Source organism: Bufo bufo, chromosome 4 (genome assembly GCF_905171765.1).
Source record: "Bufo bufo chromosome 4, aBufBuf1.1, whole genome shotgun sequence".
NCBI lineage: Eukaryota > Metazoa > Chordata > Amphibia > Anura > Bufonidae > Bufo > Bufo bufo.
In genome coordinates, this window is record NC_053392.1 from 615,880,168 (window position 1) to 615,905,911 (window position 25,744).

Genomic DNA, 25,744 nt, shown 5'->3' on the forward strand with positions numbered 1-25,744 from the left:
CAGCCTGCGAGACCTGTGCTCGCGCCAAGGTCCCTCATTCACGGCCATCGGGTTCTCTCCTCCCGTTACCCATTCCTTCCCGTCCTTGGACGTATCTGTCCATGGACTTCATTACGGACCTGCCTCGTTCCTCGGGGAAGACTGTGATTCTGGTAGTATTGGACCGTTTTAGCAAAATGGCGCATTTTATTCCCTTTCCTGGGTTACCCAATGCTAAGACGCTGGCGCAAGCATTTGTTGATCACATTGTTAAATTGCATGGCATTCCCTCAGACATCGTTTCTGATAGGGGCACGCAATTTGTTTCCAGATTCTGGAAGGCTTTCTGTTCTTGCTTGGGGGTTCGGTTGTCGTTCTCTTCTGCTTTTCACCCGCAGTCGAATGGTCAGACCGAAGGCGTCAATCAGAATCTGGAGACATATCTGCGCTGTTATGTGGCGGAGAATCAGGAGGATTGGTGTTCATTTTTGTCCCTTGCTGAGTTTGCTTTAAATAACTGTCGCCAGGAGTCCTCTGATAAGTCACTATTTTTTGGTGCATATGGGTTTCATCTGCAGTTTGGGACATTCTCTGGAGAGGGGTCTTCTGGTTTACCTGATGAGGAGAGATTTTCCTCGTCTTTGTCATTTATTTGGCAAAAGATTGAGGGTAATCTTTAATTAAGTAAGAGGATGAGTGAGAGATATAAGCGTGTGGCGGATAAGAGACGTGTGCCTGGTCCGGACCTGAATGTGGGGGATCTGGTGTGGTTGTCTACAAAGAATATCCAACTGAAGGTTCCCTCCTGGAAGTTGGGTCCTAGGTTTATTGGGCCTCACAAGATCTTGTCCGTCATCAATCCCGTTGCCTTCCGTCTTGATCTTCCTCAGACTTGGAAGATCCATAATGTTTCTCACAGGTCTCTATTAAAGCCTTATGTCCAACCCACTGTACCCTCCTATTTGCCTCCTCCGATTGTTGTTGATGGTAATCTTGAATTTCAGGTCTCTAGGATTGTGGATTCTCGCATTATCCGCGGTTCTCTCCAGTACCTCGTTCATTGGGAGGGTTATTGTCACGAGGGTGTCAAGAGCCACGCCTGACTCCGTTATACCTGGGGTCAGGAAGTCGCAGCGGGTGGCTAGCACTCTATGTAGAAAGATAGTGCTGTTTCTTTATGGTAGCTTTCTGGGTTTGCCTTGCAACCCTTTTTGGCTCACTCAGGGATCTGTAGCTCCTTCTCCTCAGCTGTTTCTTGTCCAGCACTCCCAACCTCCTTATATTACCCTCTCCCACTTCTCTGGTTGCCAGATATAGAGCTTCCTGCCTGGACTTCTATACTGACCCACTGGAGCTGTGTAGCTGTGTTCCCTGGTTGTTGTTCCAGAACGTTACCCTCCGGATCCCTGTTGGGCCTTGGTGGTCTGCTGTTGTCGCCCACCTGGGATTATATGTTTGTCTGTCCCCTCCTTGGTGTTTTCCTCTTAGTGTCAGTGGTGCGGACTAGTGATCCCACCGCCCCGTTCACTACATAGGGCTCATCTTAGGGAAAGCCAGGGTTTAGGCACGTGATCGGAGTACGGGTGAGGAACCCGTCTAGGGACGTCAGGTGCCAGCCGCAAGGTGAGTCAGGGGTCACCACCTTTCCCTCTCCCTTGGACAGGGCCTTCCCATTTCCCTCCCTTTGCGTGACGCCGGTCATTACAGTTATGGTCCTGAGGAGAGGATGTGGGTCCCAGTGGCGGACATTAAGGCCACTCGTCTCATCGGGGCTTTCCATAGGTCTCATCCTGAGAAGGTGGGCTCTGAGTGTCCGGAGTCCACCCGTAGAGGGAGGGGTACTGTCACCACCAGCTCTGTGAGAAGATCTGGCAGACGTTCTTCTATACCTGTTGTATGATGTTCTTTGTTTTGGTTTCACTTTCTATCTCCTTTCCTTCTCACAGCTGTCACATATTTGCACTGATTGTCTCCCTTCATATTCCCTCCCATACTGCCTCACTTTGCGGTTTATACTTCTTCCTGGATTGAGGTCACTGCTGGAGGCTGCTTCTCCTGATTCCTCAGATAAGTCTGTTTCCTTTATTTGTGTTTTCTTGCTGGCTTGATTGTAGGTGACCCTGACTCCGTCCGTGTTAAGTGCAGGGAGCCGGTGGCCGTGTCCCCTCACTATTGTAGGGTTTTCAGGTGTCACATAGTATAAGGTACGAGGGCATGCAATTGTCTACCATAAAGATCTTTGCATGGGCATAGCAGTCAGGGAGAGCTCTAGGGGTTTTATAGGGCTCACCCATATGCTCCTTAGTTTGGGATCAAGCCAGTCGGATGTTTATTTATAAGTTCCAGCTTTCTGCAACACCATCCGTGACACCTACCTAATGCAACACAAGAGTGAAGTTCTTGACAAATTACAAGAGTATGTAGTAAAGACCAGTAACAAGTTTCAGAGGAAGCCTCTAATACTTCGGAGTGATAATGGAGGTGAATTCACAGGACATAAGATACAAGAGTACTTAAATCAGAAAAGAACATCAAAAGACAGTTCCATACACACCAGAGCAAAATGGGGTAGCCGAATGAAAGAACAAAACTCTGAAATGATCAGATGTATGCTGGCATACTCTGGACTACTACAAAAATATTGGGGTGAGGTGGCAATGACAGCCACATATTTGCAGAACAGACTTCTTTCCAGAACAGTGGAGAAAACTACATATGAACCGTGGCGCAATGAGAAACCAAGTGTAAAATACACTTGTATGCAAAGCGTTCATCTACATTCCAGAAGAAAAATGAACCAAACTCCAAAACAGAGCATATGAAGGTGTCTTTGTTGGATACAGTGACAATGTTAAGGGTTACAGAATCATAAATCCCAAAACAGACAAGGTCACCATTAGCAACAGCATAACTTTTGTTGAAGACCTGAGAGACAATGTAATGACAACAGAAGAAGCAAGAACAGAAAAGAAAACTGACACTGACCAGCCCACCTCTGAAACTTTTGAACAAACAGTTGAAGTGAGTGCAGACTCTACCAGTACTGAAGAGCAGACACAAGAAGGCTCAGAACCGAGACGCTCAACGAGGGAAAACAAAGGTAAACCACCTGTACGTCTCTCATACAAGGCAAGCACTGACAGTGCCAATGAACCTGCAACCTGGGAAGACATATCTCAGCTTTCAGAACAGGAAGCCAGTAAATGGATAAAGGCTGCTGAAAAAGATAAAGGAAAAACAGAAGTTAGCAAAAATTGAGTGTTAGTCACAAAGGACCTTCCCAGGAGATCCCCAAAGAAGGTTTGAGGACAAACAAGCAGGGCACCTACAGAGAGGAGAAAATAGTTAAAAGTTTCTACAGAGGGATGTGTTCGAGGGTCGGCTGCCAATTACGGCTATGTGAGTAGGTAAAACTACTACAAGATTGAATAGGAGGGCAAAAAAAGTGAAAAAGCCATTGAAAACGGTGCCAAGTCCCTTGTTGATTAATGTTATTTAATCCAATAAAATTTATTTAATCCAATATAAAGACTGAATAATGGTAATGAAGGTAGGATAAATGAAGTCAATGTGAGACACCCAACAGACGCAACCTCCCCGCCTGGATCGCTCGTAGTGTGACAGATCATCGGTTGAAATAGAGGGAAATAAACACAATAAATTCAAATGGAATAAAGTGACTCACTTCACTGAGGAGAAGGTCTATGGGATAAACTCAAGATACCCAATAGATGCCATCTCCCTAGCACCAGGATCGCTCGTAGTGTGACAGGAAAAAAAAAACACTGCAGTGTCCAAGAGGTACTTCAGGTGGTTTCCTTTTATTTGAATCTCAGGTGGGCTCAACGCGTTTCTGGGGCTCCAAATTACCCCCTTCTTCAGGAGCAGTCAAGTACAAAATAACAGAATGCTATAATAAAATCACTTACTAATAGGTCTTATATATTGTGTTTCATGTGGTCACCTAAACATGTGGTGGGGATGGAGGGAGGAGGGAGGAACGTCATTTCCAGTGTGCACCAGAAGGGATGCATTCCAGTGTGGAACGCATATCTAAACAGTTAATTTATTGGAAAAAAACAGTTGGTGGGATAGTTCAGTATTATTGGTGGTGTTAGTGGGTGTCTAAAGTTCACCTACAACCCTGAAGGAGGGTGAGATGAAGATAGATCTAGCCTGTTAGCGGGACGGATGGGCACTTCCGGTCCCATTTGCAGTGGAACACATCGGTGGAAAGCAGATCACTTCCGATGCGGTGGAAGGCATGGAAGAGGCTGCGCCAGAGGCGCTCACATGGTCAAATGGATGTCGTATGTATTATTCGTTCAATAGATAGGGGAAATATAGGCATATATATGGCATATTTGCATACATTTATAAATACATATCTATACATTTATGTTTGCGGGGCGGGTGCTCTGTATCACTGTTAGGTAGAGACCAATAGCCCCCATCCCAACCAATTTTAGGATGTACATGTAAGGGCGAGTTAGAATAATGTCCCCAGAGGATTTGCCACAGTGATACAGGCCTTGCTGCTTCTAACTTCTATTTTTACCATCTTGATAAGGACTAGTCCTGGGCAAACAGAAATGGGTATATGCACTTCAGGATCTAGTAAGATTATTCCATTTATATACCTGCAATTGCCTGTTACTAGGTACAGCTATTATTGCTATGTTTTTATAGTCAGAATTCACCGCACTATTTGAGCACCAGTTTCGTTAATTTCAATTTTATTCATAACAAGTAAAGGTTACGTTTTAGTATACTATACCGAGCTCTCCTTGACAAGCTCCCAGAAACGCAGGTCACTCTGGATGTCTAAGGTTATCAGGCCATCCAGAAACATACAAATGTCTCGACCCGCCAGCTCATCTTTAATTTGTCTCGAAATACCATCCCAGAAGGCCGCAACCAACACTTTTTCATTTCAAACCATCTCTGAGGCCAAGGTTCAGAACTGTATAATGTACTGGTTGACTGTGAGAGCCTTGGTGTAGGCCAAATAGTGCAGAGGCCACAGAAGAATAATGTCTTCGTTTTTCAAACAGCTTCCGAAATTAGTTAAATGAGAGTTTCAAATCTCTTGTGATTGGTCCACTTCTCTCCCATATAGGAACTGCCCAGGCTAGGGTGTCTTCAGTCAAATGAGAAATAATAACACTTTAGCTGGATCAGATAACAATTGATGAGACAATAATTCAAAATGGATGATTTAAGAAGCCATGGCATAACTTTCGGTCTCCATCATAATGTGGAGGAGGAGATAGTCTGGGACCAGAACATCTAGTAGATGTAGCTTGTGGAGTAGGAGCAGAAGCTAACGCTGTAGCAGGTGACTGTGGTACCGCAGTGACTGTTGAAATAACTTCCGGGCGAGTGGAGACATCATATAGAAATGATTGGAACAGTCTTTTTGCTGTGACAGTTGGAAGAGTTCTGGTAGTCCTATCTGGCGTGGCTCAGCAGGATGTAATGCCTCAGCTTACTGTAATATACACTGAGTGTGGACCCACTGTGCCAACTAACCGATTTGGCTACGGGTTAAACTGAAAGGGCGTTGTCCTGGTGGTACCCTAGTATTCACCATTTAACCCCTATATAGAGATCTTGACTTTGCATGAATATTCCTGTATGCTGTTTGTGGCAGCTGACTGATGGGGATCAGAGACACAAGTACAAAGCACTTAAGAAACAGGCAATATGCGTAATCAGGCTGAGTTCAGGGCAGGCAGTGTGCTAGTGTATACAAGAAAGCAATCCAAAGTTAGGGCAGGCAACATTGGTACGTATCCAAGAAAGCAATCTGAAGTCAGGGCAGGCAGTGAAGAATCAGTGGAGAAAAAGGTGGGATTTGTATACAGGATGACAGACAAAAACAGTACACATTCCAATTTAGCCCAGGTCCACACTTTGTCTAAGGCCTCTTGCACACATCCGTTGTGGTTTATTTCTGTGCATTGGGGACTGCAATTTGCGGTCCCAATGCATGGGAAACATCCGTGCGGCGGTCGGGATGGATCCAGACCCATTTAACTTGAATGGTTCCGTGATCCGTCCATTCCGCAAAAAGATAGAACAAGTTCAATTTTTTTGCGGAACGGAAGCACGGATCGGAACCCCACGGAAGCACTCCGTAGTGCTTCAGTGGGGTTCTGTTCCACGCTGCACCTCCGGATTTGTGGACCCATTTAGGTGAATGGGTCCGCATCCATGATGCGGAATGCACACGGCCGGGCCCCGTGTGTTGCGGAACCGCCATATGTGACCCGCAATACGGCCACTGGAGCAAAACGGCCGTGTGCAAGAGGCTTAAAACTGGCCTTGCCTTGGGCATTTTGTCCAGAGAAGTTCAGATCCTTGTATACAGGTTAAAGAATGAATACTATATATTTCCTTTTATTTCACACCCTGTTTTAACTAGTGCTAATTGGATTGCAGCTGGGAGGGCTCACTGCTAGGATTAGCTAAAGCTTTTCGGACCACCTACTACAAGTTCATAGGAGATATGTCCCTCCTGGACTTTACCTAGACCCGCTCTTACAGATGCTAAATTGACAAAAAAGAAAATCTTTATATGTAACGGATCTCCTAGCACCCCGACCGGGTACCTCCGTTGATAAATGCTCCTAGTGCCTCCCGAGGACTCCAAGCAGTCTGCTCGACACCGATACCACCACAGGAACAGCTCTTACAAGAGCTAGGAGTAAATAGCAAGGGGAGTATACAAGTATAGCAATCCCCACACACATGAGACGAGGCTCTATGTTGAGTGTAAAACAGGAACATTTTATTGAGGGCTACCCGCCCGTATTTATGCAGGTCCCCATCTGGTGTACACGCCCCTAGGGGACCAGAAGGAAGACTGTGACACAGGACAGATACGTAGCACTCAGGATAAACAGACACAACACATCCCCACAATGCATCATGGTTTCCTCCTCTCTGCCCTGGAGACACCCGAGGAGCAATTCAATTATCTCTCAGGACAAAGGGAAATCACCAATACACATGTGGATACAACAAGACAGGAATCACCACCCAAACACACAATGTCACACCCCCACAGCAAACACAGACATTTAACATATTCCCAGATAGCTCAAGTCTGAGTGCATATCATTAGGTGAATGGCACTCAGAATACACAAACACAATAAAATTAGCTATCTGGGTACCCTCACATAACAAGCAATACAATTACACAGACAGATGGTTCTGTCACACACCTCAAAACCCCACATGTCCCCATAAGGCTTAGATCTGAGCGCTCAGATGCCACAAACACAGTCAAATCGCCATGGGGTTTAAGTTTTGCATGGCTGATGAGAGGGCCCATAATCCTGGGGCAAGAGGCTGGCAACCAGGCCCCTCCAAAACCCAGTGGCGAAGTTATTTTCGCCACATTATAATTTTTGGGATTCATCCTGTGTTGTCATGTATGATGAAAAACTGCAGGTCCTTAGCATCTCTATGGACTTTTCCTTCTATGGACCATATCTGGCTGGTCAGTTTTCTACTATATTTGATGTTTCACACAATTACTACTACAATTTAATCACAGTTATATGGAAATTTATTTTTTATATTTTCTTTAAGAAACCTGACAACAAAATATACATTATATTTAATAACTAGAAATATAATGGAACAATAAGGAATAATCACTCTTAATATCTTATAAAATGATTATCCCATAGGAAGGAAACAGAATGATCATTACAGAGGGAAACTCAAGTCAACATTGTGAGTACCTTCAACCACAAAGAAGGAACCTTCATCATGGACACCAAAATACTTTTGTTCATATAATCTGTTCTGCGAACTGGAAATGAGGGATTGAGTTTGGTAATATTAAGAGACAGAATTAAAAAATGTAAATCCTTATAAAAATTGTGAACAATCCACAAAATCAGGCACATTAGCAGTAATAATGGATCTTAGAATTTGACCATTCTGTGGTGTGGGAGCTTGTAACTCAGTAAATTAAATTCCATGTTAAGAAAACTTGAGATATTTAATGACAGATCAGAGATGAAAAATAATCTTTACTACAGCAGTACTTAACCCCCTTTAGTAGAGATTTTCTTATTTTTCTCAGACTAAACACTCTTGAACAATTTGTTTGAAAAATAATATTCTGATAGTAGGGTTCTCCACATCTTCAGCTCTATAGATCATATCTGTAATTCAAGTAGCCATTGATAAATCACTTCCAGTATAAGTGGTTGTGATGTGACAGTCACCTGTTATGGCCATGATGACAACACCTTTAGCAGCAATTGACAACACCAGGGAACCCTGACGATCAGTTCAGGTAAGCCCTTTGGCTGTTTTCTACGCCAACCGTCTCATTCATCGTTAATATGGCCTAGAAGCAGCTCGGTGATATTGAAGTGAATGAGACTAAGCTGCAATACCAAGCACATCCGCTATTCCATGGAAAGCATTGTGCTTTGTAAGCTGCAAGGAGGCCTCGTCCAACAGCTGATCGGTGGGGGTCTCGAGTGTCAAATCCCCTCCCCCCAATCTGATATTGATGACCTATCTTGAAGACAGGTCAGACTTCTCCCCTGTGTGAGATTTCAGATGTCGAATAAGACTTGATTGAAGGATAAAACATATCCCACATTCTGAACATGAAAATTTCTTCTGTCCTAAGTGGATTCTTAGATGTTTCAAAAGACCAGATTTCTCACTAAAAGATTTCCCACATTCTGAGCATGAAAATGGCTTCTCTCCTGTGTGAATTCTTTGATGTACTACAAGCATTGCTTTCATGCGAAAACACTTTCCACAATCAGGACACAGAAAAGGCTTCTCTCCTGTGTGAATTCTCTGATGTTTAACAAGATCAGATTTATGACTAAAACACTTTCCACATTCAATACATGAGAATGGCTTCTCACCAGTGTGAGTTCTCTGATGTAGAATAAAACTTGATTGACGGGTAAAACATTTTCCACAATCTGAACATGAAAATGGCTTCTCCCCTATGTGAGTTTTCTGATGTCTCACAAGAACAGATTTTTGACTAAAACATTTCTGACATTCTGAACATGAAAATGGCTTCTCCCCTAAGTGGATTTTTAGATGTTTCACAAGATTTGATTTCTCATTAAAACATTTCCCACATTCAGGACATGAAAATGGCTTCTCCCCTGTGTGAGTTTTCCGATGCCGAATAAAACTTGATTGACGGGTAAAACTTTTTCCACATTCTGAACATGAAAATGGCTTCTCCCCTGTGTGTGTTCTCTCATGTTTCTTTTGAGAGCATTTCCACATAAAACATTTCCCACATTCTGAACATGAATATGGCTTCTCCCCTGTGTGACTTCTCTGATGTCCAACAAGGTGTGATTTCAGACTAAAACATTTACCACATTCAGGACATGAAAATGGCTTCTCCCCTGTATGAAGTCTTAAATGTGTCACAAGACCAGATTTATGACTAAAACATTTTAGACATTCTGAACATGAAAATGGCTTCTCCCCTGTATGAATTCTTAAATGTTTCACAAGATTAGATTTCTGACTAAAACATTTCTGACATTCTGAACATGAAAATGGCTTCGCTCTTGTGTGTGTTCTCTCATGTTTCTTTTGAGAGCATTTCCACATAAAACATTTCCCACATTCTGAACATGAATATGGCTTCTCCCCTGTGTGACTTCTCTGATGTCCAACAAGCTGTGATTTCAGACTAAAACATTTCCCACATTCTGAACATGAAAATGTCTTCTGTCCTAAGTGGATTCTTAGATGTTTCAAAAGACCAGATTTCTCACAAAAACATTTCCCACATTCTGAGCATGAAAATGGCTTCTCTCCTGTGTGAATTCTTTGATGTTTAACAAGATCTGATTTATGTCTAAAACACTTTCCACATTCAGGACACAGAAACGGCTTCTCTCCTGTATGAATTCTCTGATGTTTAACAAGATCTGATTTATGTCTAAAACACTTTTCACATTCAATACATGAGAATGGCTTCTCACCAGTGTGAGTACTCTGATGCCGAATAAAACTTGATTGACGGGTAAAACATTTTCCACATTCTGAACATGAAAATGGCTTCTCCCCTGTATGAATTCTTAAATGTGTCACAAGACCAGATTTATGACTAAAACATTTCTGACATTCTGAACATGAAAATGGCTTCGCTCTTGTGTGAGTTCTCTGATGTTTCTTTCGAGAGCATTTCCACATAAAACATTTCCCACATTCTGAACATGAATACCTCTTCTCCCCTGTGTGATTTCTCTGATGTCCAACTAGAATAACTTTCCTGGTAAAAGATTTTCCACATTCAGAGCATGAAAATGACTTTTTATCTCTGCAATTTCTCTCATATAAAGAAAGATTAGATTTCTTCTTAAAAGGTTTCCCACGTGAAAATATTTTTCCACTCTTCTGTTTAGTTCTTGTTTTGCCAGTCAGTAATTGATTAGATGAAGGTTTCTTGTGACCATCAGTATCGGTGGATAGATCTCCACTGTAAAGGACTGAGGTTACGTTAGGAGTTATTGAATTAGCTTGTGTGGTATTGTTATCTTCTGCTTTATCATAGGAAGATAAATGAAGATTCTTATTGTGTACTCTCATCCCATTTTCACCTAGAAAATTAAACAAAAGTTAATTTTTTTCCCAAAGCAATTTTTTATTATTATTAATCAATCTAGATTTTTAGAAACAATAGTAAGGCATAAAAAATAAAATAAATAAGAAATGAGAGATAACAGTATAGTGTACAGTTTCAGCAAAGGTAGATTTAAAGGAACCAATAATCGTCTTGATTATCGGGAATGACAGTTAATGCGAGCGATCTTCCCGGTAATCTCACCATCTAAATGTGCCGCTGATCTCCTGATGAACGAGCAAAGCGATTGTTCATCAGGTGATCCTGCTGTTCATGCAGGCACCACCAGTTATTGTTTCTGGACAGTAGATTGTGTGGTCTAAACAGCGATCTGCTGCCCAGAAACAATGATTCTGTATGGGGATGAGGGATCTCTATAGCGATCCCTCGTCCTCATACTGTGAAAGAGTTCACTGATTGAAAATGCAGCGTTTTTCTTCACTGAACGAGCAGCCAGCTGTCCGGAAGGAACACTTCCTTCCTGACAACCAGTCGATCAATCAGCCTGTCTAATCTCGTCTTGAGTTTTTAGGATTTTTTTGTTGTCCAAGAATGTATTCCCTTGTAGAGATGGTGACAGGTGTTTCTATCCAGACCATACAGTCCAATACAGCCCAATGTCAACAGACAACAAAGGTTCCAGAAATTCAAAAGATACCACAAAAAATGATTATAATAGAAGATATGAGTGGAAGGAAATTCATGAGTGGAAGGAAATTCAGCATGAACATGTACAAACCACCTGTGTATACGCTTAATGTATGGCCCTATTATATGCTTTACAAAACCATATCTCACCCAAGTGCTTAATGAGCTTTGAGGAAAATTATCAAAACTAGAGCAGGTGGCCACCATTCAGATTCCAATCATAATAGGACAACCTTTGGAAAATTAAATAAGTAATTTGATTGGTTATCATGGGCAGCAACTCCATTTTCCTTTCAACAAGCTCTGATACATCTTCTCCTCCTTTTGCTTTGATCGCTGTTGAGCCCTATTTGTGCTTTACATATTATGGCAACTTTCTTCTTTATTTTTCTTACACCTTTCCTTTTTCCATTCTCAGCCCTTGTATCCCCCTTAACCCCTTTTTTCCTGTTGTTCCATTGCTGCATTCTATATATACTTGCACATAGAACTTAATGATTTATTTTTGTTAACTCTTTTTGGGTGGGAATGTGAAAAAAACAACAGCAATTCCACCATTGATTTTTGCATTTGACAATGTTTACCATGTGGCATAAAAATATGTTTGCTTCATTCTGCAGATCAGTATGGTTGCTCGAATACACTTGAATAGGAAGGAGCCGTCCCATAGAAATGAATGGGATGGCTTCTTGTAATTACACTGCTAACTGCTGCGATGTTGACGACAAGCAGGTAAACAATGAAAGGAAGGCAGCAGTCGCACGAAGCATGGCCTTCTCTTTATTCAACTGATTGGCGGGGTTGCCAGGTGTCTAACCCCCGCCAATATGATATTGATGACCTAACTTGAGGATAGGTCATCAATATTAAAATCCTGGAAACCCCTTTTAAGCTCCTGAACCCTGATCATGACGGTTGGATGGCGAAACATGTAGGGGAACTTTAACTTTGGTCTTTGTTTTAACGTAAATTCAAAAGACTTGAGAATAAATAAGCTTATGTGGAATAAGTGAATAAATATATTTACTAAATGTGATAAAAAATATAAGGACTTCCAGGGGCGGGGCATCCAGTATGGGCGCATTTTAACAACGCTCTCCACACCAGCCGCAAAATCCGCCACCATCGGCGTCCAAAAGGGCGACCGACGTGACACTAAAGAGGGTACAAGTCCCCTGTGGTAGCGCGGCTTGGAGGGCGCAAGTCATCACTGACCCGGAGTCCACGGCAGTGAGCCACACAGCATTTGTGTAGGCCACCGATCCGCGCAGCCTCGGCTTGCACTCCCTCCCTGATGCCGGGCCTCTTCAATCTTGGCTATCGGGGCCAACAATGGAGCCGGTGCCCGCATTACAATATTAAATAGGTGATTTCCTGAGGAGGGGAGGACGCCCGAGGGCCACAAACACGGCCCTGAAGAACACCCTCACCACCGAGGCCTGCATCCTCCCCACCCCCACTGTACAACACTAGCTGCTGGGATATACCGAACCAGCCAGGGAGACCAGCGATCCTACACAGACCCTCATCCTGGAGTGAAGAAGGTTCCATACCTGCAGTACAAAGGACTTGAGTACTTTCAAGATGGCGCTTCCCTCTTCATGCTGAAAATTCCCTCACTTATCTTCACACAGTCACTTTTGAGCCAATAGTGACACCTTGTGACCTATTACGGAATAACATCATCTATTACTAGCACTGATGCTTCTACAACTCTTTATGGTCAAATTTTGTTTTGTCTTCCTAATAGTATAAATATCTTAAAAGGATTACCCTCCCAAATACCTAACACAATTCAAACATCCGTTACACAGGCTTAAACCTAACAGAGATTATGGACACATTTGTGGCCAAGAACTACTAAAACAACACGTTCCACCTCTCAGACGCAATCTGCCATAGCTGCCACTGATACCTAAACTAAAATCTGCGGGAAAATTGCCCAAAAAAACCACCCAGGAATACTCAAGGCTCCTCTCAATCAGCCTCGGATATGCCCTTCTCATCTGAACTTATTACAGATGGTGACATCACGCCGCCTAACCTCTCCCCTACATATGACACTTGGCACTCCACGGTGGACGGTTGTAATCATGCTTCTACTGTGGCGCAAGAAGTCTCCAGGATTCTCCTACCTCTCTTTGATAAAAGACTGGAGGTACTCCATTCCTCTATTAACTCTGCCTTGCAATTAAATACCACAAACTCTCAAAAAATCTCATACCTAGACAATAAACATGCAGCTCAGGAGATCCATCTCCAACTTGGAACGCACCATACAACATTGTAGAGAAGCAGAGTCGGCTTTAACCGCTAAACTAGAGGACCTGGAGAATCGGGATCGCCGCAACAACCTTAGATTTATAGGCATCCCGGAGAGTGTTACTGGGGACGACCTACTCACATATCTTGCCATGAATATGCCTGCGGTGTTGGGCCTGGAGATGTCGACTGATAAACGTCATATTGAACGAGTATACAGGGAGTGCAGAATTATTAAGCAAGTTGTATTTTTGAGGATTAATTTTATTATTGAACAACAACCATGTTCTCAATGAACCCAAAAAACTCATTAATATCAAAGCTGAATATTTTTGGAAGTAGTATTTAGTTTGTTTTTAGTTTTAGCTATTTTAGGGGGATATCTGTGTGTGCAGGTGACTATTACTGTGCATAATTATTAGGCAACTTAACAAAAAACAAATATATACCCATTTCAATTATTTATTTTTACCAGTGAAACCAATATAACATCTCAACATTCACAAATATACATTTCTGACATTCAAAAACAAAACAAAAACAAATCAGTGACCAATATAGTCACCTTTCTTTGCAAGGACACTCAAAAGCCTGCCATCCATGGATTCTGTCAGTGTTTTGATCTGTTCACCATCAACATTGCGTGCAGCAGCAACCACAGCCTCCTAGACACTGTTCAGAGAGGTGTACTGTTTTCCCTCCTTGTAAATCTCACATTTGATGATGGACCACAGGTTCTCAATGGGGTTCAGATCAGGTGAACAAGGAGGCCATGTCAGTAGATTTTCTTCTTTTATACCCTTTCTTGCCAGCCACGCTGTGGAGTACTTGGACGCGTGTGATGGAGCATTGTCCTGCATGAAAATCATGTTTTTCTTGAAGGATGCAGACTTCTTCCTGTACCACTGCTTGAAGAAGAAGGTGTCTTCCAGAAACTGGCAGTAGGACTGGGAGTTGAGCTTGACTCCATCCTCAACCCGAAAAGGCCCCACAAGCTCATCTTTGATGATACCAGCTCAAACCAGTACTCCACCTCCACCTTGCTGGCTTCTGAGTCGGACTAGAGCTCTCTGCCCTTTACCAATCCAGCCACGGGCCCATCCATCTGGCCCATCAAGACTCACTCTCATTTCATCAGTCCATAAAACCTTAGAAAAATCAGTCTTGAGATATTTCTTGGCCCAGTCTTGACGTTTCAGCTTGTGTGTCTTGTTCAGTGGTGGTCGTCTTTCAGCCTTTCTTACCTTGGCCATGTCTCTGAGTATTGCACACCTTGTGCTTTTGGGCACTCCAGTGATGTTGCAGCTCTGAAATATGGCCAAACTGGTGGCAAGTGGCATCTTGGCAGCTGCACGCTTGACTTTTCTCAGTTCATGGGCAGTTATTTTGCGCCTTGGTTTTTCCACACGCTTCTTGCGACCCTGTTGACTATTTTGAATGAAACGCTTGATTGTTCGATGATCACGCTTCAGAAGCTTTGCAATTTTAAGAGTGCTGCATCCCTCTGCAAGATATCTCACTATTTTTGACTTTTCTGAGCCTGTCAAGTCCTTCTTTTGACCTATTTTGCCAAAGGAAAGGAAGTTGCCTAATAATTATGCACACCTAATATAGGGTGTTGATGTCATTAGACCACACCCCTTCTCATTACAGAGATGCACATCACCTAATATGCTTAATTGGTAGTAGGCTTTCAAGCCTATACAGCTTGGAGTAAGACAACATGCATAAAGAGGATGATGTGGTCAAAATACTCATTTGCCTAATAATTCTGCACGCAGTGTACAGAATTGGACCACCTAAACCGGCTGGAATAGACAACCCAAGACCCCGTCCGGTCATCGCAAAGTACTGGAATTGGACGATTAAAGAACAGATCCTACGTGCGTACCGACGCCAACGCACCCTGTAAATGCGAGGACACAACGTCTTGCTCTTTCAGGACTTTTCTGCGTCGGTCTCCAAGAAACGTAGAGCATTTATCCCAATATGCCAAGGTCTCTACGACAGGGCGATCCGATTCCAGCTGCTTTATCCGGCAAAATTACGAGTGCTGGAGAACGGCAGTCAACTAATTTTTGAAGATCCGCGTGACGCCCGACGCCACTTCCGCCTTGATCCAGAGAACTGAAGCCTGTACCACCATAATGGTAGGGTACCATGTACTTTTCTATGCCCGTGATCTCACCATCGTGGGCAACATATGGGTCTCACTGCCCCCACAGTACTAGTCTGCAGGACGCTGTATCGTTCACAATGAGACCCGCGTTTGTTCGCACCAATGTGCAATTGTTTACATTGTTTTTTGTATGTTCTGTTACTATTATTGCCCTCTCACCGCCTCTTATTTTCCTCCTCCAGGAACTTGGCCGTGACGCGCGGGCCCCTGAGTACTCCACCTCGGTCTCGCCACTCTGCTCTCTGTGACTGCTGGGATGACATGGAATGGTTAGTCATGATGCAATTCTTGAATCTCTACACCATAGCCTCGAGATCAAATAACATCACACACATCTCATGACACAGGGGACTATCACACCCCCTCCCCCTTAACTGATATCTTGGAATGTTTCTGGCCTCAATAACCCAGTCAAACGGAAAAAGGTCCTCACCCATTTAAAAGCATGAAGCCAGATGTAATATTCTTACAAGAAACACACTAGAAGCGAGGGTCCAATAGGGACCTACGGGAGACTTGGCTTGATGGATGTCACTCATCGAACTATACGTCCAAAGCCAGAGGAGTAGCCATACTATTGAGAAGGGGCTTAGGGGAGTCAATAGACTAGGAACTTGAAGACAAAGGGGGCAGCTATATACTGCTCTGAATACAAATAGCGGGGAAGCCATACACTCTTTTAAATATATATACCCCTAATCAGAAGAACACAGATTTTTTTGCCAGACTCCAGGCCCTTCTGTTACCTAGAGCAGATCTTAATCTATTATTGGAGGCGATTTTAATACCATCTATCCCACTCTAGACAATTCCGCACCACAAACATCAATTAGACCGTCATCCAGAGACTTCGCCAATTTAATGGAAGCGGTCTCACTATGTGTGACCCGTGGAAAATTCATCACACCACCTCCCGAAAATATACTTTTTACTCAGCAGCACATGCTAGCTTTTCAAGACTTGACTATTTATTAATATCATCTTCCCTTTTCCACACTATTCACGACACCTCGATTATAGCGATTGCAATTTCAGATCATGTGCCCATCACCATGACTGTACAAGCCCTAGAATCACACATTAGAACTAGGCTATGGAAATTTCCCACATATCTATACAAGTCGGACAAATTTCAGGACTACCTTAAAATACACTGGGCTAATTTTGCGGATGATAACATTGAACACCTAGATAACCTTCTACTTCTATGGGCAACCTCCAAGGCAGTCCTTAGAGGACACGTTATCAACTACATTCGATTGAAACACAAAAAGACGACCGACAAATTATTTTCCCTACATAAAAATCTGCTTACATCCCAACAGTCATATATTCATTCCCCTTCCTCTCACACCAAACAAGTATATGAAGAAACTAAACAGATATTAGAATCATTTGTTCAGAGTCAGGCAATTTGGCTGACCCGACTGGATCAGAACAAATACTATAGGGAGGTAAATAAACCAGGACGTCTCTTGGCGCGTCTGACCCAAAACCGCATTAAACATGCCCACATTCACTCCTTACATGATCCCGCTTCTATGGATATTACTACTGAGATAGGAAAAATCTGAGACATATTTCACTCGTATTACGAGGATTTATACAGGGCTTCCCCAACAGACCCGGACAAAATAGCCTCCTTCCTCGATTCTCTGGATCTCTCTACTCTTACGGAGGAACAACAATCAGTACTAGATGCAACTATTACAGAGGCTGAGGTACGAAATGTGATTTCCTCGTCGCCCATCAACAAAGCCCCTAGTCACGACGGACTCTGTAATGAATATTACAAAATGCTTAACCCCGAGACCTTCCCTATACTAACCAAGCTATACAATGCCATATACAAGGACCATACGGCGGTGGACTTGTTCCTAGACTTTAGGACAATATTACTTCCCAAACCCAATAAAGACTTGACACTGCCACAGTCTTATAGACCCATATCCCTTCTGAATAGTGATTACAAATTCCTAGCAAAAATTCTATTAATTGGATTACAAAACATCCTCCCCAACATCATACACCCCTCACAAAGAGGTTTCATTAAATCTAGACAAACTGTAAAAAATTCAGGGCAGCTATAGCCGCCACCCTTGAGACACAAGATGGTAATGCCCCCCCCCCCCCCCCCCCCACACACACACACACTTTTATTAAGTCTAGATGCCGAAAAGGCGTTTGATAAAGTGTCATGGACCTTTCTGAATGCTGCTCTATCTCACAGAGGATTTGGCCCGGTATTCTCTGATTTTGTCTGCCATCTCCAATCGGATGTTCGCACTATACTCACAGTAAATGGCTATATAACCCCCTATTTGGATATTTTTAGGGGCACTAGGCAGGGCTGCCCTCTTTCTCCTTTACTTTTAATATCTCTTTGGACCCCCCCCTTACATCACTTACAGCCACTCCACACCTCCCCACAACATAGTCATAATTTAGTTGCCTTGGCCGCATTTGCAGATGATATTCTGTTAATCATCAAAAACCCTGAAATTACACTCCCACAAACACTACAGAATCTTACGGATATTGGACAACTCTCAGGATATACCCTAAATCTGGATAAATCTAAAGCCATGCTCCTTAAAGGCCACAAGAGACAGAGGTGGACTGCTCATTACCCATTTCAATGGCGCTTGCCCTCTATATCATACCTGGGGCTACAGATCACCAAGTCACCGGGCAAATTATACAATGCAAACATTGTTTCCTATATACTTGCGCTTGAGGACACATTGGCAGACTGGCGACACCTTCCTTTGTCTCATATGGGGCAGGCGTACCTTCTTAAGATGGTGGAATTCCCCCGCTTGTTATACCTTTTACATTTACTACCAATAGATTTACGCCATAGGGATGAGAAGAAAATCAACTGTCTATACCGTACATTTATCTGGCAGGGTCGCCGCCCCAGAATACCTTATATTGTCCTACAACAGCTTTGAATGCTCTCATGAGAATTGCTATAGACTGTATACACCACACGTCTGTCACGGAAGGTGAGGGAAGGGAAGCAAACCAAACACAACAAAATTACACAAAACAGCAGGCTAGGCCCCACAGCTAGGGAACAGGGAAAGGTCACCTCCTGACAATGCCTGAGCCTTTCCCTGACTGCTATCAACATGAACAAATCTTGATGGTAGAAGTGTTCATGCACTCGAACCTAAGCCCTGCTGCAACTGATACAAACCCTCAGCTAGGGAGCAGGCGAAAAGACAACCGGTTCCTTGCACAAGATGAAGGAACCCACGTCTACCTAAGGCCTAGCCAGTACAAACAACAGAAAGGAAGGAAGGAGGACTTAACTGAAAACGAACTGGGAGCCGGAGATCCACAAAACACCAGGAGAGAACTCCAGGAGAAACTATAAACCGCAAGGGCTATAGTGAGAGGCAGGTATAAATATCATCACTAACAAACTAATGGATGTATTGGGTTGCTCAACCGAGAGTATAGATGCTAAAGACTCACCCAATCTAAAAATGTACAAATAATCGAATAGTAGCAGGCACACTTACAAATGGAGGAAATATTGATAATTAAAATGTATTGGTCAATGTAGTTTTATAAAATATGAGTGGACATCAATATAGTAAAAAAAATATCAGAATAAATATCAAGTAAATATCAAATAAACATCAAGATAAATATCAGAATAAATATCTGAAAAAGTACCAGAATAAATAGTATCAGAATAAATAGTATCAGAATAAATATCTGAATAAATATCGACTAAGTTGTAAGAATAAATATCAGAAAAAGTATCAGAATAAATATCTGAATAAATATCATATGGTGGCAGCAACAATAGACAATAATGTAGTAACAGATGATGTCTTTAAAAGGTTATATCGACGTGGGATTGATATAAGAGTTAATGTCCTGGAACGGTATAGCAATTGTAGAGCAATAAGGTTGATGTGTAATGAGTATAATGTTCAGCCCCAAAAAATCCTCAACAAATAGCGGTAAGTGAGGCAGTAATACTGGCCAAATGGCAGGTGTTAGTAGCAATGCTTATCAGTAATAACACAGTAGTAGACGGAGACGATGATTTTAAGGACCTGCAAGCGGGGGTAAAGTAGGTTTCAGGCCGGTGTACCTCGACGTGGCGTCCCACGTGTTCTCCGGTACTATCCCGGTGCTTACCTTTCCTGAAGTTCCCCTCGCAGTCCCGTAAGTGGCGTCTGTTATATCCGTCTGTGTATAGTCTGTGTATAGGCTTTTCGGCATGGAGTGAGGCAGCGCTCGTGGGCTCTGTATGTTACAGCACACTTCTGAGACGTCAGCGGTGACCTCACTTAGATTCCCTCTTACACGTGATGAGTGTTGCAGAGGTCCAAAGTGGCAACAGTCGGGTCGCATGAATCTTCGTATTGCTTGCAAGCAAATGATGAGCCCCCAGCTTCCTCAAACGCGTTTCGGGACCCCTAGTCCCTTCATCAGTGAGTTCATCACTGAACAGGCCTTTATACCCAGACTAGCCCTTCCTAACTTACTGCATACCCCAATGGGAGAGATCCCAGAACGAGCCAGGGAAAACATTTTTTTTTTATGTCGACTTAGCGGGCGTAGCAAAAAATGAGAATCCTCAAAAATCTACACCCCCACAACTCATTACATATGACCCGCTTAGCTAACCCACATTTCCAAATGGGGTCACCACATAGAGATTTTAATAAATGGCATAAGGGAGTAATAACCTTGCTCAGCCACTTGGTGGACCAAGCCACACATGAGATTCTGTGATTTGAAACTCACCTCCTGGTACCAGACCAGACAAATCCTATTAAATGACCCGCCTATATCAGGGACGTGATTTAATCTGAGTGCTCAATGGGCGTTCCTGTGCACCGTGTGCATGTTTAGATCTTCCATGTACTGAATATGGAGAGGAGATGAATGAGCTGGGCAAATGTTATGTTTTATTTGCTCTGCAGTTTGCAGAGAATTTAGTTATGGTTCTTCCACCACTTTGTCCCCACACCCATCCTTTACCCCTCCACTTCCCTCATTCTCCTTCTAAAAAACCGTCATTCACAAGGTTTATCCCTTTCAGCCTCTCCTCCTAAGGACGTCCAATGTGCGGCACGCAGGGCAGAGATAACCACTCAGGAATGAAGCCTTCTCAGTACAATGGGGGATACGTGCATGTTATCTAACGATCCCTGACTCACTACATTACAAGGAATATCATTACAAAAAGGTGATATAATATTTAAAGGGGACAGAACCAATCAGTACTTAATTATGTATGTAAAATACACTTACAACACAATGTATTTTCTCTTACTGTCTGATATCATTGGCGGTGTTGTACTGCAGGCGCACTGTCACCAGCCATATAGCCAGGACTGTGAGTGAAAAAATTAAAGGGGTTGTGCTGCAATATATATTGATAATCTATCCTCAGGACATTAATATCAGATTGGCAGGGGTACAACAGCCGGCACCCCCACCGATCAGCTGTTTGAAGAGGACGCAGCTGCAAGTGAATAAAGAGAGTACCTGTCATTACACTGCGCCGCCCAAACTGTGAAGATGACAGGCAGTATAATGAAGAAAAGCAGCACTCCTCTACAAACAGCTTATTAGCGGGGGTACCGGGTGTCAGACCCCTGCCAATCTGATATTAATGACCTGTTCTGAGGATCAATAATATATATTGCTGCATAACCCCTTTAAGAAAGTGATGGCATTCTGGTCTATTACAGGTCCTTCTCAAAAAATTAGCATATTGTGATATAGTTCATTATTTTCTGTAATGTACTGATAAACATTAGACTTTCATATATTTTAGATTCATTACACACAACTGAAGTAGTTCAAGCCTTTTCTTGTTTTAATATTGATGATTTTGGCATACAGCTCATGAAAACCCAAAATTCCTATCTCAAAAAATTAGCATATCATGAAAAGGTTCTCTAAACGAGCTATTAACCTAATCATCTGAATCAACTAATTAACTCTAAACACCTGCAAAAGATTCCTGAGGCTTTTAAAAACTCCCAGCCTGGTTCATTACTCAAAACCGCAATCATGGGTAAGACTGCCGACCTGACTGCTGTCCAGAAGGCCATCATTGACACCCTCAAGCAAGAGGGTAAGACACAGAAAGAAATTTCTGAACGAATAGGCTGTTCCCAGAGTACTGTATCAAGGCACCTCAGTGGGAAGTCTGTGGCAAGGAAAAAGTGTGGCAGAAAACGCTGCACAACGAGAAGAGGTGACCAGACCCTGAGGAAAATTGTGGAGAAGGACCGATTCCAGACCTTGGGTGACCTGCGGAACCAGTGGACTGAGTCTGGAGTAGAAACATCCAGAGTCACCGTGTACAGGCGTGTGCAGGAAATGGGCTACAGGTGCCGCATTCCCCAGGTCAAGCCACTTTTGAACCAGAAACAGCGGCAGAAGCGCCTGACCTGGGCTAGAGAAGCAGCACTGGACTGTTGCTCAGTGGTCCAAAGTACTTTTTTCGGATGAAAGCAAATTTTGCATGTCATTCGGAAATCAAGGTGCCAGAGTCTGGAGGAAGACTGGGGAGAGGGAAATGCCAAAATGCCTGAAGTCCAGTGTCAAGTACCCACAGTGTCATGGTCTTACCTTCTTGCTGTTCTCCTTCGTTTGACATGTGCTGGCGGCCATCTTGGTTTCTGGGTTTCTTGTAGCCTTCCACCCTGCGGCTCCTCCTTCCCACTGGGAGGAGCTGGATGCCTAGCTCATATATATAGGAGGTCTGTGGCTTCAGTTCCTTGCTTGGTCCTCCTGTGTTCACATGCTTCTAAGACTGCTGCTGCTTCTGGTTCCTGATCCTGGCTTCGTCTGACTACCCTGCTGGATCCTGATCCTGGCTTCGTCTGACTACCCTGCTGGTTCCTGATCCTGGCTTCGTCTGACTACCCTTCTGGTTCCTGACCCCTGGCCTCTCAAAGACTCTGCTTCGGTTTCACTATCCGCTTGGACTTTTGCTTTACAGCTTTATTTTCAATAAAGCCTTCTTATTTTCACTTATCTCTTGTTGTACGTCTGGTTCATGGTTCCGTGACATTAGGACCAAGCCATGAATTCTGACGGTACAGGGCCATCCTCGCTACCCATGCTGGTTGCCAGACTTGATCAGCAGAATCACCTGTTGGGTCGGTTCGCTGTGGCGTTGCTAACCCTGCTTGAACGCACGGCTCATTTCGCTCCCGTTGCCGATGGGTCGGTTGTCGCTCCTACTGCCGCTCCGGTTGTTGCGCCAGAGTCTACCCCGACACCTGTTGTTGCGCCTGCGGTGTTTCGGGGTATGACCGGTTCTGCCCCTCTTCCACAGCGCTTTGGGGGAGAGCCAACTCAGTGCCGAGGTTTCCTTAACCAGGTGGGCATTTATTTCGAGTTGCTGCCACATGCCTTTCCTACTGAGAGATCAAAGGTGGGCTTCTTGATCTCGCTGCTCTCGGACAAGGCCTTGGCCTGGGCCAGCCCTTTATGGGAGAACAACAATCCGGTGGTTGCCGAGTTTTCCGGTTTTGTTGCTTCTCTTCGGAAGGTATTCGATGTGCCGGCTCGTGCTGCCTCTGCTGCGAAGCTCCTTATGTCCATCAGACAGGGTTCACGATCCGTAGCTGAATACGCCATTGAGTTTCGTACCCTGGCAGCAGAGGTGGGCTGGAATAATGAGGCTCTGGTCGCTGCTTTCTCTCATGGTCTCTCGGATGCCTTGAAGGATGAGGTTGCAGCTAAGGACCTACCAGTGGAGCTCGAGTCTCTTATTTCTTTCCTGATTTTGATTGACACCAGACTCAGGGAGAGACCTTCCTTTAAGGAGAGCCTGCGGAGGTCTTCTAACAGATTGGCGCCTACGTTTGCTGTCCCACCCGTGCCTCCCTCTCCTCCCACGCCTCCTGGGGATGACTTGTCTGGGGGTGAACCCATGCAGCTGGGGTTTGCTCGCCTGTCCGAGGGGGAGAGGGTACTCCGGAGACGCGAGGGCCGATGCATGTACTGTGGTCTCGGTGGGCATTTTCGGTTGGCATGTCCGAACCGTCCGGGAGAACGCTCGCACCTGAGATCCTGTCGGGGGCAGATCTTGGGTGGAGTCTCCTCGTCCCCGGTTTCCCGTGTTGACAAACCACTGATCACTGTTGTCCTCTCCTGGGTCGGGGGCTCGGTGACGACCCAGGCGTTGGTGGACTCTGGTGCTGGTGGTTTGTTCATTGATAGTGTGTTCGCTGCCGCCAATTCCATTCCTCTGCAGGCTCGAGGTTCTCCAATGGCTCTTGAGGCGATAGACGGCAGACCCCTTCTGCCGCCACACGTGACTCATGAGACCCTTCCAGTGGGGATAGCCATTGGTGCCGTTCACAGAGAGTCGGTCTGCCTCCAGGTTATTTCGTCTCCACACTACTCGGTGGTCTTGGGGTACCCCTGGCTCCAGAAGCATAATCCGACTTTCGATTGGAGATCGGCCGAGATCCTCTCGTGGTCACCGCAGTGTGGGGCTAGTTGCATCCATGGGTCTGTCAAGTTGCTGTGTACTTCCTCGGACTCTCTGTTGCCTCCTGAATACGAGGAGTACCGGGATGTATTCGATAAGGTGCGCGCGGTTGCCCTACCTCCGCACCGCCCATACGATTGTGCCATAGAGTTACAACCTGGTGCCGTTCCTCCTCGTGGCAAAGTCTATCCACTGTCGGTAGCGGAGAATGAGGCCATGGAGGAGTACGTGAGGGAGGCGCTTTCACGCGGACACATTCGCAAATCCTCGTCCCCGGCAGGGGCTGGATTTTTCTTTGTGAAAAAGAAGGGCGGTGAGTTGAGGCCTTGCATCGATTACAGGGGTCTCAATCGCATCACGATCAAGAACGCTTACCCGATACCCTTGATTTCCGAGCTGTTCGATCGCCTTAAAGGGGCCACGGTCTTTACCAAACTCGACCTGAGGGCGGCATATAACCTGGTAAGGATCAAGGCGGGCGATGAGTGGAAGACCGCGTTTAACACCAGGACCGGTCATTATGAATCCTTGGTTATGCCCTTTGGGTTGTGCAATGCGCCCGCAGTCTTTCAGGAATTCATCAACGATGTTTTCCGTGACCTGTTGCAGCAGTGTGTGGTGGTCTATTTGGATGACATCTTGGTATATTCTGAATCCATGGAGGCCCACATTCTGGATGTCAGACGAGTGTTGCAACGGTTACGAGAGAACAAGCTGTTCGGTAAGCTTGAGAAATGCGAATTTCACCGATCCCAGGTAACCTTCTTAGGTTACATCATTTCCGCTGAGGGGTTCTCCATGGATCCTGAGAAGGTTTCGGCTGTCTTACAGTGGCCCCAGCCCAGTGGTCTTCGTTCCCTGCAGCGCTTTTTGGGCTTCGCCAATTATTATCGGAAGTTCATCAGGGACCTTTCCATGCTGGCCAAGCCTCTCACGGATCTGACCAGGAAGGGCAGTAATTCCCAGGTCTGGCCGCTCGAGGCCATCCGAGCTTTTGAGGCCCTAAAGTCCGCTTTTGTGTCGGCTCCGATTCTGTCGCATCCCAACCCTGGGTTGCCCTTTGTCCTCGAGGTGGACGCGTCTGAGACGGGAGTAGGCGCCCTTCTGTCCCAGCGTAGAACACCAGAGGGTCCTCTGCTTCCTTGTGGGTTTTACTCCCGGAAACTGTCTTCCGCGGAGTGCAACTATCAGATTGGTGACAGGGAGTTATTGGCCATCGTGCAGGCCCTTAAAGAATGGAGGCACTTGCTCGAGGGTTCGGTGGTTCCGGTTCTCATCCTGACGGACCATAAGAATCTGACCTACCTTTCTGAGGCCAAGAGATTGACACCACGTCAGGCCAGATGGGCTCTGTTCTTGTCACGTTTTAATTACGTGGTCTCCTACCTACCCGGTTCCAAGAACATCAGGGCGGATGCCCTATCACGGCAGTACTCCGAGCTGTCCAGGGAGGAGTCGATTCCGACTTCGGTCATACCTCCGAATCAGATCCTGGCCGCCATTCGCACCAGCCTGACCTCTCCCCTGGGTGAGCAGATTTT

At 44.6% G+C, this 25,744-nt stretch overlaps 2 protein-coding genes across 2 annotated transcripts in view; both read right to left on the reverse strand.

The window, feature by feature from the left end:
• The window catches only part of LOC120999664 (oocyte zinc finger protein XlCOF6-like), a 2,208,135-nt gene that overhangs the window by 800,121 nt on the left and 1,382,270 nt on the right, over positions 1-25,744 (reverse strand). The window lies entirely within an intron of this gene.
• Positions 7,756-25,744, reverse strand: part of LOC120999657 (zinc finger protein 260-like) — a 344,532-nt gene continuing 326,543 nt past the window's right edge. The window contains exon 5 of the mRNA XM_040430651.1: positions 7,756-10,600. Coding sequence (XP_040286585.1) covers positions 8,526-10,600 — 2,075 coding nt within the window. The 3' untranslated portion in view covers positions 7,756-8,525. The remainder of the gene's footprint in view (positions 10,601-25,744) is intronic.